General features: G+C 34.1%; 1 protein-coding gene across 7 annotated transcripts in view; it reads right to left on the minus strand.

The window, feature by feature from the left end:
- The window catches only part of GPATCH8 (G-patch domain containing 8), a 79,277-nt gene that overhangs the window by 57,556 nt on the left and 6,549 nt on the right, over window positions 1-15,172 (minus strand). For 3 of the 7 annotated variants that reach the window (XM_081027487.1, XM_081027491.1, XM_081027489.1), the window contains exons 2-3: window positions 2,420-2,494; window positions 1,368-1,416 (exon numbers count right to left, since the gene is read on the minus strand). Coding sequence is in view for 2 of the 7 variants with exons in the window: in XM_081027486.1 (XP_080883612.1) it covers window positions 2,420-2,494 (75 nt within the window). In the remaining 5 variants the exon portion in view is untranslated. The remainder of the gene's footprint in view (window positions 1-1,367; window positions 1,417-2,419; window positions 2,495-15,172) is intronic. The other 4 variants (XM_081027488.1, XM_081027486.1, XM_081027485.1 and 1 more) reach the window with 2 other exon arrangements.

Genomic DNA, 15,172 nt, shown 5'->3' on the forward strand with positions numbered 1-15,172 from the left:
GCATGCTGTAGCAAAACAGTCAGCACCTCTCAATAGATATTGCTGCAGAGAAAGATTTTAATTCAGCAGACTCTATCTGTGTGATAGAAGCAACCGTTTCCCACGAAGACCAAGACAGCTCAATATAGCCGGTCAGTTATATAATATATACTTATTTGGTGGGCATTCCTTAGGTTATAAAGCACTTCTTTTTTGGCAGGCAGGGGGGTAACCACACAATCTACATTAATGCCAATCATTTTAGGAGTTTCTTTAAAAACTTCAAATTTATCCCCAAATGATTTGATAACAGAAATAAAATCCCTCCTATATTATGTGTCCAACTTCTAACATAATATAGACTATGAAGCTCCTCTTCCTCACACCTAAATTTACCACAACACAAATAATGCACATATTTATGTATTTTGGAAGTTAATTTATATTAGAAGTATAATTTATTAATATATACGTCTGAACATACACTTATTTATTAAAAATTAAATATCCAGTCTGAGTACTGTATCGTTTGCAATTTTTAAGTGGAGAAGACATTATTTGATAAATAAGGCATATATCAATTCCAACTGATATTACTCAACAATAATTATTCAATCAGACTGTCTTCTCATAGTGTTCTCCTTGTAATATGTGCTGAAAAAATCCTGGACAGTGTGAGAGGGAAAAGCACTAGTCTCACATGCCAAAGGAATGAATGTTCTAAAAACCTTAAAATGCAGCCATAAAGAAGGCTTAAAAAATGTTAAATATCATTTAATTTCGTGCTTTTTAAAAGTCTTTCTTGAGTATAGTGATAATGAATACTAGGCTGCAAATTTAGTCTAATTAAATTTCCTGCAATTATTGAGTCAGAGTACCGACAGAATTATAGCTTGTATAAGAATATTAACCAACCATGTACCTTGTAGAATACGGTACTTGGGTCTTGCTTCTGACAGCTGTCTGTTCTTAAACTCTGACCCAAAGAAACATTTAAATTAAAATAGAAAAATGAAATTATTTTTCAAGTACAAAATACTAATCTAGCTAGCCTACAGATTTCATTGTAAAATTCTGCCTTGTGACAGTTCCCGAGATGATACAGAACAAGGCAAAAACTTCATTGATTTTTAAATGAGCAAAGTGGGCTTGGCATTTAACCTTAAGTCAAAACACAAGACTGGGCTTTCAGTACATCAGATGTGAATTCTCCCTCTGCAGCATTATCACATGCGTCATCAATTACTGCCATGCCTAAGTCTAGCATCATGCCAGCACATTAAGACAGAAGGTACTATATGCAGTGTTCACTGGACCAGAAGAACAGAAATAAGAAGGGGAGGTGGGGGAGAAAGAAACCCTAGAGAAGAAATTAAAAAAAGGCAGACCGTGCAATACAAACCAGATCATGGCTGCTTAGCTAATATGGGCCAACTGCTGTGGAAGAAAAATGTCGAACACCCCAAGTTGTGTAAATTTCTGTAAACATCTAAACACACACACAAACACACAACACCAACCTAATTAGGAACATAAATATATGTTGATCCTTTACTATGTTACAGTTTTGAAAATAAAAGTTAAAGTTAAAATATCTGTGCTCTAAATTGCCTTATTTTCCCGAAGGAGGAGAAGCAGCTAGTGTTTCTTAAAGGGAAAGGGGGACGTCTTAACTGTTATAAAGATTAAGATTCCCTTTGATCATTTTTCACTCAAGTGGAAATAATTCACTGAAACCCTTATGAAATATGTACACTTAAGCACAAATATTAAATACTGACGATACTGACAAGTTTAGACATTTTTAACAATGGACTCTGCAACTTGAAAATAAAGGGCTTCTCAAAATAAAAACAATGTTAAAAAATTAAGATTAAAAAAAAATTAATGAGTCAGGAAAATAAATCTCCTTGTTCTACTGATTTGTATCAATATCCAAAACTAAGCTGCGTAAAGAGATAGAATCAACTTTTGACAAAACCCAGACATCTCTTAAGTTACAGAAACCAAATTTACCATATTTCACAAGAGTCTGGTAAATGAAGTGTATAGTCCTTAACTATTCCTAATGGAACATTATATGATTGTCTTGCCCAAGAAAGGTGAATCTTTTAAAGGATCAAAATACATTTTACTCCTTTTTTCAATTTACAAAAACACTAAACTTTTAACTTGCTATCTTAATAGAATATCAGTATGGGCCAAAATGATATTTTTCCATGAAAATTCTAATTTGTTCCTAGATTTTTCAGACTGATATCCCAACATATTAAATATTAGATTACATCCCAAACTCTATTTGATTACTATCAGGCATGCAAGAAAACAGCTCTAAACTGTACTATGTTATTAATAAGTTTAACTTCATTCACATCAAATGTCACACGAACACTACCTAACTAACTAGCTCTGACCCAAAATTAAGCATTGATCATCTTACCGATTCAATAGGCTTGTCAAGTGATGCTTGTTCGATTTCCAAATGTCCCTCTTCATATTGATCAAAGTGATTACCCTGAAAAAATAAGACTATAGTTATTTTTTCAAAAGAAATACCAAAATTTCTAATAACCTCATCAAACTAGGGGTTATTTTTAACTTTTCATTCTTTTATAGTAAGTAGACAATCAAACTGTGCCACAAATTCAGACTTTTTAGAAATCTAAAACAATTAAAAGTCTAGGTCTAGTAATATGAACTCTACTTCCTATGACTAGCATTGAAATTGCTAACTAAAATATTACCAACCATTTGGGTTTTCAACTTTCTTAGACTGACTATATTAGGAAGACTCTTAAAAACAAAGGGCGTATTGTTTTACTTTTCATAAATAATCCTGTACCAAAGAAAATAAGTTATAGTAATAGGAGAATGCAAATGAAATCTATATAATACTGTTCAATGTTGGTAACATTGCTTTTAACTAAAACTGCTAAAATATTCAACTTTAAATTATCAAGAGCTAACTCCTAAGTTTCAAGGAATTCAAAAACAATCTCTTGACACAGTATCCCAAATGCAGTTATTCCTCAACTGATCTGCCAAGAGAGATAAACATGCCTTCATAATGCCATATTTGACCATAATCAGGCAAGCTGTCACTGCAACTAGAATGTTTTCTATCATGGTTTTCTCTGATCTCTCTTCACCATTAGAAAGAAGAGCTAGTAATTTGGCTTTAAATCAGAGTATCAATTTTTCTGTTCCCTTCTTGTTACAAAGTAGAAGGCATGAGGATTTGTGAGTCCTGAATTGACCTAAGTGAAAAGACTAAAGACTTCAGTCTAGGCTAAACTAATTCAGTTTGTGGAATGCTAGACAACTTGATCGTTAATCTAACAAAAAGATACTTTGTTTTCTCAAGGTAAACTTTTAGTTGAATAAATAAAACTTAACAATAAAGAGCACTAACATATAATTTGCTACACTTTATCATAAATACATGTTTACTGTTTCTCTGGCCAGACTACAAAGTCATCAAGGACAAGAACTGAGTCTTGTTTACCTCTTACAACCCTAAAAATTTAATATGGTAGCTGAATAATTAGGGGCTAAAATTGTGTGGTAGTGAGGAGAGAGTTCCGGAACTAGATAGTGGAGGTGATAAAGGTCATGAAACATTATCAATGTACTTAATGCCACTGAACTGTACACTTTAAAATAGTTAAAATGGTAAATTTCGTGTTATGTATATTTTACCGCTATAAAAATAATAAAAATAAAACTGTATGGCAGTCTTTCCAAAAGACGAAAGGAATAACAGGAACATGTTTTTCAAAGACAAAAAAGCAAATCTTAAAAATGGAATAGGATTGAAGAGTAGGTATTCCAAGACCGAGGAAAAGCAATCATCAACAAATACTAAAAAGTGAAAAAACTGCTATGGATCCTGAAAGTCTGTCTTAAATTAACCTCCAATATTTTGTTAAGTGATCTCTTTAAAATAACACCTGCTTCTTGGCATTTTAACTTCTACTGCAACATTTGAAAGATTAGCAGCTACTTAAAAGGTATTAATTGCAAGTATTTCTAAATTTCTAAATAATAAACATTCAAATACTTAGATGAAGTTAAACTTCACAATAATATAGAACGCCAATGCCAGTCAAATCTCATAATTCTCTTTTACCCTACAGCTCTATATGATTTAATTTAAAAAACCTCATCCTACCACCAGTTGGTACTACTTTTAAAGTAATTAAGGCTTTATAAAGTATTTAATTTAGGACAACCATGTTTTAAATCAAAAGAGAATTGTCCCAAAGTTTATCAATATCAAAGATGATATAATAAAAGCACGAACTTACTTGTCTTTTAGGCACTCAATTCTCTCAGAGTTAACTTCTAGTACCAGCTTCTTATGTGTTTCTAGAACTGTCTATGCATGCTTTTTATTTTATTTAAAAATCTATCATACAGTAATATTGACTTTTATTTTGATGTGCAGTTCTATGAATTTTAACAGAGATTCCTGTAACCACCACTATAATGTGTTTTGAGAAATAATTTAAACTTTTGCAATGCTTAAAAAATATTTTTTTTAGGGGGGGAGATACACAAATACTGACTTTTCCCTCCCTTTTTCATTAAAAATATAATGTAAATAAGATACAGTGAAATTCACCCATTTTGGTGCATAGTTCAAGTTTTAACAAAATGTATCATAGTATAGCAACCACCACAATAAGAAACACCTACCAACAAAAAAGTACTTTTCATATAAGAAAAATTATCAATATATCTTCCATCTCAGTTCTTTAAACCAGTTATCACCAATTCTAGGTACTATTTTTATTGCTATTTTGCTGTATAACCTCATACAAATCATATTATATTTCTCATCCATTGTGTATTCATTTATAAAATGCAGAACTTGAACTAGGCACTCTCTTATGTCATTTCTTGGTCTAAAATTCCAGGAATTTACAGATTTAAACTGAATTAAATTTACCCTACAGAAAAGGGTTAATTGACTAATTTAAAATTTGTCAATATAAAAACATAAATGCCATCAATTCCCACAAAAGCAAAATGTGAATCGCAATGAGCATAATTTTTGGTGGTGAAGCATAAAATATATTTCACCTACCACCAAAATAAATGTAGCCTTAATCCAATGACATGAAAACCAACTAAAAAGCAAACAAAAAACCAGGTGACTTTGGGTTTGGTGATGACTTTTTAGATCAACACCACAGGTATGATCCATGAAAGAATAACTGACAAACTGGACTTTATTAAAATTTAAAACTTCTGTTCTGTGAAAGACACTGTCAAGAGAATAAGAAGACAAGCAACAGACTGGGAGAAAATATTTGCAAAAGACACATCTGATAAAGGGCTATTATCAAAAAAAAAATACATATATACACACACACGTGTGTGTCTGTGTATAACCTTTTAAAATTAAAAATGGGACAAAAGATCTGAAATGACACTTCGCCAAAGAAGATACACAGATGGCAAATCAGTATGTGAAAAGATGTTCAACACCATATATCATCAGGGAATTGCAAATTAAAACAAAATACCACTACCATACTAAAATGGCTAAAATCCAAAATACTGACAATGTCAAATGCTGGCAAGGATGTGGGCGCAACAGGGATTCTCATTCATTGTTGGTGGGAAGGCAAAATAGTATAGCCACTTTGGAAAACAGTTTGGGGAGTTTCTTACAAAACTAAACATACTCTTACCATCTGACCAAGTAATTGCATTCCTTGGTATTTACCCAAATGTGTTAAAAACTTAATGTCTACACCTGCACACAATGTTTACAGCAGCTTTATTCATAATTGCTAAAACTTGGAAGCAACTGAGATGTCCTTCAATAGATGAATAGATTAACTGTGGTATATCCATACAATGGAGTATTATTCAGCACTACAAAGAAATGAACTATCAAGCCACAAAAAGACATTGGTTCCTCCATGTGAAAGCCAAAATGAAAAGGTTACATACTGTATAATTCCAAATATATAACATTCTGGAAAAGGCAATACTATGGAACTGGGGGAAAAAGTCAGTGGTTGCCAGCATGGGGGCAGTAGGGGTGGGGTGAATACAGGAGATTTTTAGAGCAGTGAAGCTATTCTGTATGATACTATATTGGTGGATACATGTCATTATACTCCATTTGTAAAAACCCACAGAACTACACCAAGAGTGAACCCTAATGTAAACTAGAACCTGGGTTGATAATGATATGTCAGTGCTGGTTGTCTCTTGTAACAAATGTGCCACTCTGGTGCGAAATGTTGATGGTGGGGAGGTTATGTGTGTGAAGGAGAAAATGGATATATGGGAACTCTCTACCTTCAGCTTAACTTTGATGTGAATCTAAAACTGCTCTAAAAAATAAAGTCTACATATTTTTAAAAAAGTAAACAACAAAGCGGCAGCCAGGTGGCTCAGCTGGTTACAGCGTGAGCTCTGAACAACCGGTTCGATTCCAGCTGCACCCTCCACAACTAGATTTAAGGCAATGAGCTGCACTGAGCTGCCGGAGGGGAAGGCGGATGGCTCAGTTGGTTAGAGTGCGAGCTCTCAACAACAAGGCTGCCAGTTCAATTCCCACATGGGATGGTGGGCTGTGCCCCATGCAACTAAAGATTGAAAAACGCGACTAGACTTGGAGCTGAGCTGCGCCCTCCACAACTAGATTGAAGGACAACAACTTGGAGCTGATGGGCCCTGGAGAAACACACTGTTCCCCAATATTCCTCATTAAAAAAAAAAAAAAACAGTAAGCAACAAAAAGAGAATGTTACTAATTTGAGTAAACCCATACATTTCTAAAGCATTTTTCATTCCTAAAGCATTTCTTTCATTTTACACTTTACTACAAAGTTGTAAAATTGATAACAATGATTGTCTCTAAAAAATGTTAACATAAAAGTAGGGCTTTCTTTCACTTTGTTAACAACGTAGCCTTAACATTTAACAATATCTACTTTTATATTTGTACTACTTGTTTGTAGCCTTAACATTTAACAATATCCACTTTTACATTTGTACTACTTGTTTGTAGTAATACATTTTCATAAAGGGAAGCACAATGTTCTAAGACATTAAAGACATAGTTAGCAGAAGGTTTCCTCTCCAGTGATAAGACTACTGGATTCAGTAACATACCTACGTATAAGATTAAAGTTCTCCCTATAAAGTCAGTCTAACAAAAAATATCTGGAGGAAAGTATTTTACAAAACCGCCCTTTATGGGCATAATTTGTGAACAGTGCAAATCACCTTAAAAAGACTGAAAAAATTAGGGGACAAGAGCAAGGATGTAGAAGCACCGTGTCTTTACAGCGGTTAACTTAAAAAAAATAATCATCTTGTATGAACCAACCTCTTCTCTTTTTAAAGGACATTAGTCTAAACCAATATATAATATTCACTAATTTTCTGCCATCTACTGGGAACTGTTCTGGCACAGGACATATACGTGAAGAAAGAATACCTGGACTTATACACCTGAAACCTATGTAACTTTACTAGTAATTGTCACCCCAATAGACGTCAATTTAAAAAAAAGAAAGGAATACCTGGACTTAAGGAATACGCCTCATGAAGGAGGAGACAGGTAAACAATGATTACAATAAGGTAAGTGCCATGACAGAGGTGTAAATGAAAAGCTGAGGGAGTACAGACTAGAAGTGTTAGGCAAGATTTCCAAGTGGAAGCGAGCTTGATCTTAGCCAGGTGCCATGGAGTCGTGTGGGAGCACTGGGGAAGCAGAAGGGTACAAGGTTGACTTTATAGGGCACAGGATTTATTTGCTATGATTTACTCTATGTGCAGCTAGTAGAGTGGTATATATAGGATTTAACAAAGGGGAAAATTGAGAAGATCAAAGACAATGGATTTTTGGAGGCAACTGCCTCAAAGATTAAATAGCTCCTTCCTCAAAGAAAGAGGAGTTAGAACTATATTTGTTGGCCATTAAGGTGGTCAAAGAACATAAATTCTGCCTCTTTCTTTAACCAAAATAAGCGAGCAGTCCTTGGTTTTCCCTGAACTAGATCATTTAAAGCAAATCTGTTTTTTCCTATAGGAACGTTAAATTTCAGATCCATGCTCCTAATAAAGGCTTTTATATCAAATAAATCATAAGTGTACCTAACAATGTCACAAACACAAATGTACAAGTCAAACTGTTTGCTTTAAAAAGATTAAACAAATATACAATAAAAATTATAGGGTGGCCAGTTAGCTTAGTCGGTTAGAGCATGATGCTAATTAACACTAAGGTTGCCGGTTCGATCCCCACATGGGCAACAGTGAGCTGCGCCCTCCTTAAAAAAAAAAAAAATTAGACACAGGGTCCCACTGTGCTATAGAGCATATATAGATACTTAGGGTAAATGGAAATATTTATTAAATTAGACCCAAAATTAATGACAATTATAACATTAAACAAATTGTTATACTTTAAAAGTTTTTAGAAACTGTCACAGCCAAGAAGATCTAAAGAGACATGACAACTAAATGTAATGTAGTATTCTGTATGGGATCCTGGAACAGAAAAAGGACATTAGGGGAATATTAAGGCTATCTGAATAAAGGTACAGACTTTAGTGAATAATAATTTATCAATACTGCTTCATTAATAAGGTAACAAATGTGCCATACTAAGATGTTAATAATAGGGAAAACTGAGTACAAAATACCGTGTTTCCCCGAAAATAAGACAGCCAGACCATCAGCTATACTGCATCTTTTGGAGCAGAAATATAAGACCCAGTATATTATATTATATTATACCCGGTCTCATATTAAAATAAAACAGCGTCTTATATTAATTTTTGCTCCAAAAGACACATTGAAGCTGATTGTCCGGCCAGGTCTTATTTTTGGGGAAACAGGATATATGAGGTATATGTATATGGGAACTCTGTACTATCTTAGCAATGTTTCTGTAAATCTAAAACTGTCCTAAAATAAAAGATTTGTTTAAAATAAACGTTTTGGGACAGGTCAATACCACTCCATACATGGACATGTACAGCTTCTTTAAGCTTTACAAAATACCTTTCAGAAACCTTATCCTAAAATGCTTGTGAGGTGCTCAACACAGCAGGTCCTGGAATAACATCATTTTATTCAGCCATTTGTTACAACATTGTAAGAACTTAACTGTTGTTTATATCAATTAGCCTATGGTAAACTGGTTTCCTTATAAGTAGCTGTGCTTAAAGTCGAAGAACCTATAGATGTTGTTAAGTGAGGACTTAATTGTACAGGATTCGGCAATCAGTTGAATTTAGGGGATTTTTTACCATTACTATTTTACAAATACAAAAACTAATACAGAGACTATCATAAGTTCACAAAGGCTTCTTAGTCCTATATTCCTACCATTGTATTACATTATATAAAACCCAAAGATTAAAAAGAAAATCACCTTGCCTCCATAATTCTGAAACAATATTCTCTATAGAAAGCAGAGTTAGTCAAAACCTTCTAGTTACCACAAAAGACATGGACCGACTGAGGAACTGTTATAGGTGAGAGGAGACAAAGAATAAATAAATGTAATCAATGTGGAATCCCGGATGGAATCCTGGCACAGAAAAAGGACATTAGTGGAAAAAGTGGTAAAATTCAAATAAGGTCTATGGTTTAGTTAATATTTTTGTACCAATATTAATTTCCTAGTTTGATAATCATATTATGGTTATTGCAGTAAGGGAAGTTGGGTGAGTAGTACACCAAAACTCTTATTTTTGCAACTATGTTATAAATCTAAAATTAGTTTCAAATAAAAACAAAAACCTTTTAGTTATGGGATAAGCTCCACACATATTATTAAAAGTCAAAGTGTCGAAAAATGTGTTTACAGCTACTCTTTGGAAAGGGAGAATGCTGTATATGTATTATGTATCTCTGAAAGAATAAACATGTGATTGGAAATAGTGGTTGTCTTTTAGAAGGGTAAGTGGTTTACTTTTCACTCTGAATCCATTTGTCCTTTTGAATGCGCACTAGAAAAGCAAAAAAAAAAAAAAAAAAAAGGAAGAATGGAATATAAAATGTGATTTCAAATCCCCAGGGCACAAATGGTGGTGGTGGTAGTGTGATGATAAATATTTTATTTCTTGCCTCCTCCCCTCAAATTTTTTTCAAGTCATTCTTATGAACTTAGACTTAATAAGATCACTTTTCAAAAATAGTATGGCATCTGATTATTTGAAGGCCCCTACAGGGATTTGAAAAGTATTTTTTTCAGCTTTACCCTGCTTTCAAAACCTCATTTAGATCTGTCAACTCCCATTAGAGCTAGGAAGATCATATACATAATGTATCATACAAACCAGGGCACTTTTAGAGTAAAAGGAAGTGCTAATAATAGTTATGCCAAGACAAAAGGAATAAACTGGAACATATGGTCATTCTAGTGAAAATACACAGGTTCTATGTTAAAGCATTTCTAAAATTTAGTTTTAATGAGGACTGCATGGAACACTTTTTTTTTTCCATTGTCTAAATCAACTCTTCCTTTCTAAATACTATCGGCTTTCAGAATTGAAATATAGCTTTTCATTTATGCTGATCAGAAAATTAAGTTCAAAGGGACCAGACTAGAAGCAATTTCACTTTTCTAAAAAATGTTAAAAGATTTTTTAATGCACATATCTGTACACATACACCCAGTTGACTTTCCTTCAGTTGCCTCTACTCTCAAAAAAAGCTTCAACTCCAGGCAGGTCTAATGAAAAACTAATAGAACCTGGATGACCTGCAAAATACATAGTAGCTTTATTTCCTTACAGGTCAAGGATTCTGCTTTCAAGCACAAGGACAAATGTGGAAACTATTACAAATTTAGCTGTGGTGATTATTTAAATATAGAGACAGACTGCCCTAAATCTATCCATATAAGTGGAATCTTATTATTTGCTAACCAGTGCTGATTTGGGAATCCACGTAATCCCACAGCTGTCTGTACCTTTTCCAGTGATTAACTGTATGGTAATTAACAGGAAAAATTAGAGCTAGACGAAGAAATTATCAGGACAATTCTTCCAAGATCAGAATCAACAGCCCACAATCTCAAACAGCAAAACACAATATTTAAGACCCTAAAAAGGGAATATTCTCTTGTCTTCCTATGACTATTAAAATTTAATATAATTTCTTTAAAAATTTAATGAAAAATATTACTCATAGTCTAAATCAGTGGATCGAAAGTTTCTGATGAACAAATCAATTATTAACATGAAGATTATACAGACTAAAGTTTTAAATCCTGTCTGACTTTTGCCATTTAGACTAGGTATGAGCCAAATTTAAAGTAGTTTCATCTTTGGCAGTATATTGCATCACTCATAACCCTATCTTTTAGCACCTGACTCTGGATATTAAACTGCATATTGTGGACGTCCCTGTCTCTCTCTGCTTCAAATCTCCCCAACCAAATTTATGTTTTGTACTGTATTTAGCATTATTCCTTTAGAGATAGTCTGATGTCACTAAGTAGATCAATTAATCACAGCCCTACCTCACAACAAATAACATACTTGTTTATAATTTGGACTTCCTAAATTCAAAGCATATAATAATGCTGATCTCACCTGCCATGAGAAAACAAAAATGCTATGTTTGGCAGACAGAACCATACGGGATAGCTTCATATTCCACCTATGAACACAACCAGTCCTCTTCTGTCACCAAATAAATAAGAGACTTCATCTCTGTCCCGCTCTCCCTTACTCATTCCAAATAAACTAATTCAAAAAAATGTCTCAAGAGGAAAAGCCTATCCAAAAAGAAATGGACATTCTTGGGGATTATCGGTGTCAAAATTTTATTAGCATACTTAAAATTTATCTCAATTTAGAAAGTAGAAACACCATTGTGGTCAATTCCTCAAAAACCCTAATTCTTCACTATTGTTCTCATGATTATATAGTTTGATTTACAATGACTTTCAGTGTATTATTATAAAAACCAAAGATCTCTGAAGTCAGAGACACCAGAAATCATTATTACCATCTGCTAGCTGTATAACCTTGGGCAAATTCCCAAACCTCTCTCTAGGACTATGCCTGTTTCTCTAACTATAAGATCCAAATAATTACGCTACAGATTACTGCATAGGTTGTAAGGTTTAAAGAGGTACAAAGCAATAAATTAGCATTCTAAAGCACTACTGAGGTCAGCCAATAACACAAAAGAATAAATTCAGCTATTACATTTAATTCTATGTAAATTGGTAGGAAAGATAATTGGCTAGCAATCTCAGCAAATAACTTAAGAACTTGAAAACATATTACACTGGGTCAACGGTATGAGAATATCACACAGTTGTCTAAAAATACACGTACACCTGTTTGACATATCAAATTTTCTTGATAATTTGACTAGAACAAGAAAGGGCTGGTTTCCAAAAAAGGCACTACACCGGAAAAATAGTAACTTTTAAAAATCCCACAGGAAAAATCAACTTTTTTCAGAAACGCATGTAAAATACAGCAAATCATTCTTGAGGCATTCAAAATGGTAGGAAGACAATAGTTAAATTAAGAATTCCTTTGGGAGGAATAGTAATGCATATTATTTCTTTTACCACTGGCTGGTAATAGAGCTCTATCTATTCAGACATGTAACATAAATTCTGCACTAGTCCACAAAAAAACAAGTGTATGTACAATGTGTCACACAAAAGTAAACTCATAATTAAAAGATGACTGCTGTAATGATATACAATACATAATAAAGTAAGACTATAACTATCCATAACACAACCTTCACACTTGAAATATCCCTCAACTGGCTTTATAGGATATCACAGAAATAGTTCAACCTAGGTAATCCACAGCACAGCAGGAAGCTGAGTCCCCAAGTCTGGACATTGTTCTCAGACTCTACTAAACCTACATACTTGGTTTTACTCAACCATTAATTCAAATATCTGAGCAACTTCGAGATGCCAGACCCTGATTCAATGCTAGAAAAATGAATAAAACAAGAAAGACTCTCATTCAAGCAGTTCTCAGTCCAGTGTGATGTGATAAATTATAAGTAGGAAGCATATACCGAGTTTCCCCGAAAATAAGACCTAGCCGGACAATCAGCTCTAATGCGTCTTTTGGAGCAAAAATTAATATTAGAGCTAGGTCTTATCTTCGGGGAAACACAGTAAGTAGAAGAGGTAAAACAGCACAGTGCCTAAAAGCTAAGCTGGTCCAACCTGAAAGCTACCTCTGATTTGATAGCTGTGTAAACTGGGTAAGTTTTTCATTTGTAAAATGGGGATAATAGTACCTACCTTACTGAGGGACTGCATGAAATAATAGTGCATGACACAGCACCTAACAGAGTAATAAGCACGCTGTGCTGTTACCTACTACGATTACTAGTAAAAGTGCTATTATTGAAATATGACCAAAGTGCTGTAGGAGCACAGAAAATAAAGCAACTAACTCTGCCTAGGAAAGATGTCAGTGATAACATCAACTTGAGTCTTGAAGAATGAGTACCAGCAATTCCAGACAGGTAAGAACATACGCAAAAAAACAAGAATAATGAAAAAGACCAGGACGTCCAGACAACAACAGAAACTGCAGGATGGCAAGACAATGAAGGGAAAAGAGATACACCCATTACAAGGGTACCAGATGCTTTAAAATCTTATAAGTCATATAAGTTAATGAGTTTGGATCTTATACTTGAGACAATCTGGAACCACAGGAAAAGTCACATCTTAGGAGAGATCGAGGTTCGAATCTGAATTTACTAACTGTGTGGCCTCAATTTCTCTGAGCCTGTTTTCCCATCTGTAAAATGAGGGATATACCACCTGGTTTGGATGGTTACCTGGAATAGACAAAAATCTCCAAAATGCCTTGGCATGGGGCCTGGCATGTAATACATACTCGACAAATAATAGCTGACGATATCACTACTAAATATCATAGCGGTCAACTTTTGATGCTGGTACTGGTCAAAGATAAATTTGTAGTACCCTAATTTGACAGTCTCCTGTACAAGTACCATTCTCCTCTCCCATCTTCTTTTTTACTACTACTTTTTGAACAAATGAACAAAAAGGACTGATTTTATCTTCTTATCCTTTTTATCATGCCATGCTAACAAATGGGCACTCAATAAATGTTTGGAAAATGGAATGGAATTGTCTGGTAGACCTAGCACAGTAAAAAGGCCAACAACAGGTCATAATCAAACTTACAACACTGAGATGTTTTGGAAAAAAAATACGTTTAATGACAAGCATACCAACTATTTCCTACCAGTAAATTGGTGAAAAATGCTGCCTTGTATTAAAGAGAAACAATGCTTGGCATTCTGTAGGTAACACTCGCACTCATCTCCTCAAAAAGAGGCCAATCTATATACCACAGCAGAAAGAACGCTGCAAAAGAAATCAGAAGATTAAAGTTCAAAACTCAGCTCTACACTAGGTAAAGTAATTTATCTGGGCCTCAGTTTCCTCACCCATAAAATAGAGTTACTACTTATTCTTTACCTCCCTGAGTTACTGGCAGAATTAGATAAGAATGCATATAAGGGCACTTATTAAACCATGATAGTATACAATATTACCATTCTAATATCCAGGTTAGATGATTTTACAACATCCTGGTGTCTCAGTTCCTTCACTTCCTTTCCTATAATGATCTTGTTGTCCATTCACCTTAGCCATTTTACTCTCATGGTCATTATCAACATTCTCAACCCTTCCATAATCTCTATTTCAAATACTGTGCTCTCCAACCACAAACCTATCTTTACAGCTCATTCCCTTTAGTACCTCCACTCTGATTCTTAAACCCCATCAGAAACTACAACCCACTGATCCAACTTTTCAATCTACTCCCTTCCTACCCCGTGACCCCAAAGGTCCTCACTTATCCTCCTTCCAAGCTTAAATTCATATAGTCCATTATCATAATCATCCCCTGTACATCCTTTCCCCCACTCATATAAACTCGGGTTAATGGACACTGGTTATCACAGTTTTAATTGTAAATATATAAGTACAGCACATCTAACACAATTGTATCTGAATTAACCTTCCTTGAAAAATTGCTTTGATGTCTATTCCCATTTAAACACCTTAAATAGCTAGTACATTCATGCTTAAAGCATTAACATACAACTTACTTTTGTAACCCTAGCTTTCACTTTTTCCCTTTCCCAGTGGTTTATTCACTGGTCCTAAAA

The sequence above is a fragment of the Rhinolophus hipposideros genome (genome assembly GCF_964194185.1).
Source record: "Rhinolophus hipposideros genome assembly, chromosome: 20".
Lineage (NCBI taxonomy): Eukaryota > Metazoa > Chordata > Mammalia > Chiroptera > Rhinolophidae > Rhinolophus > Rhinolophus hipposideros.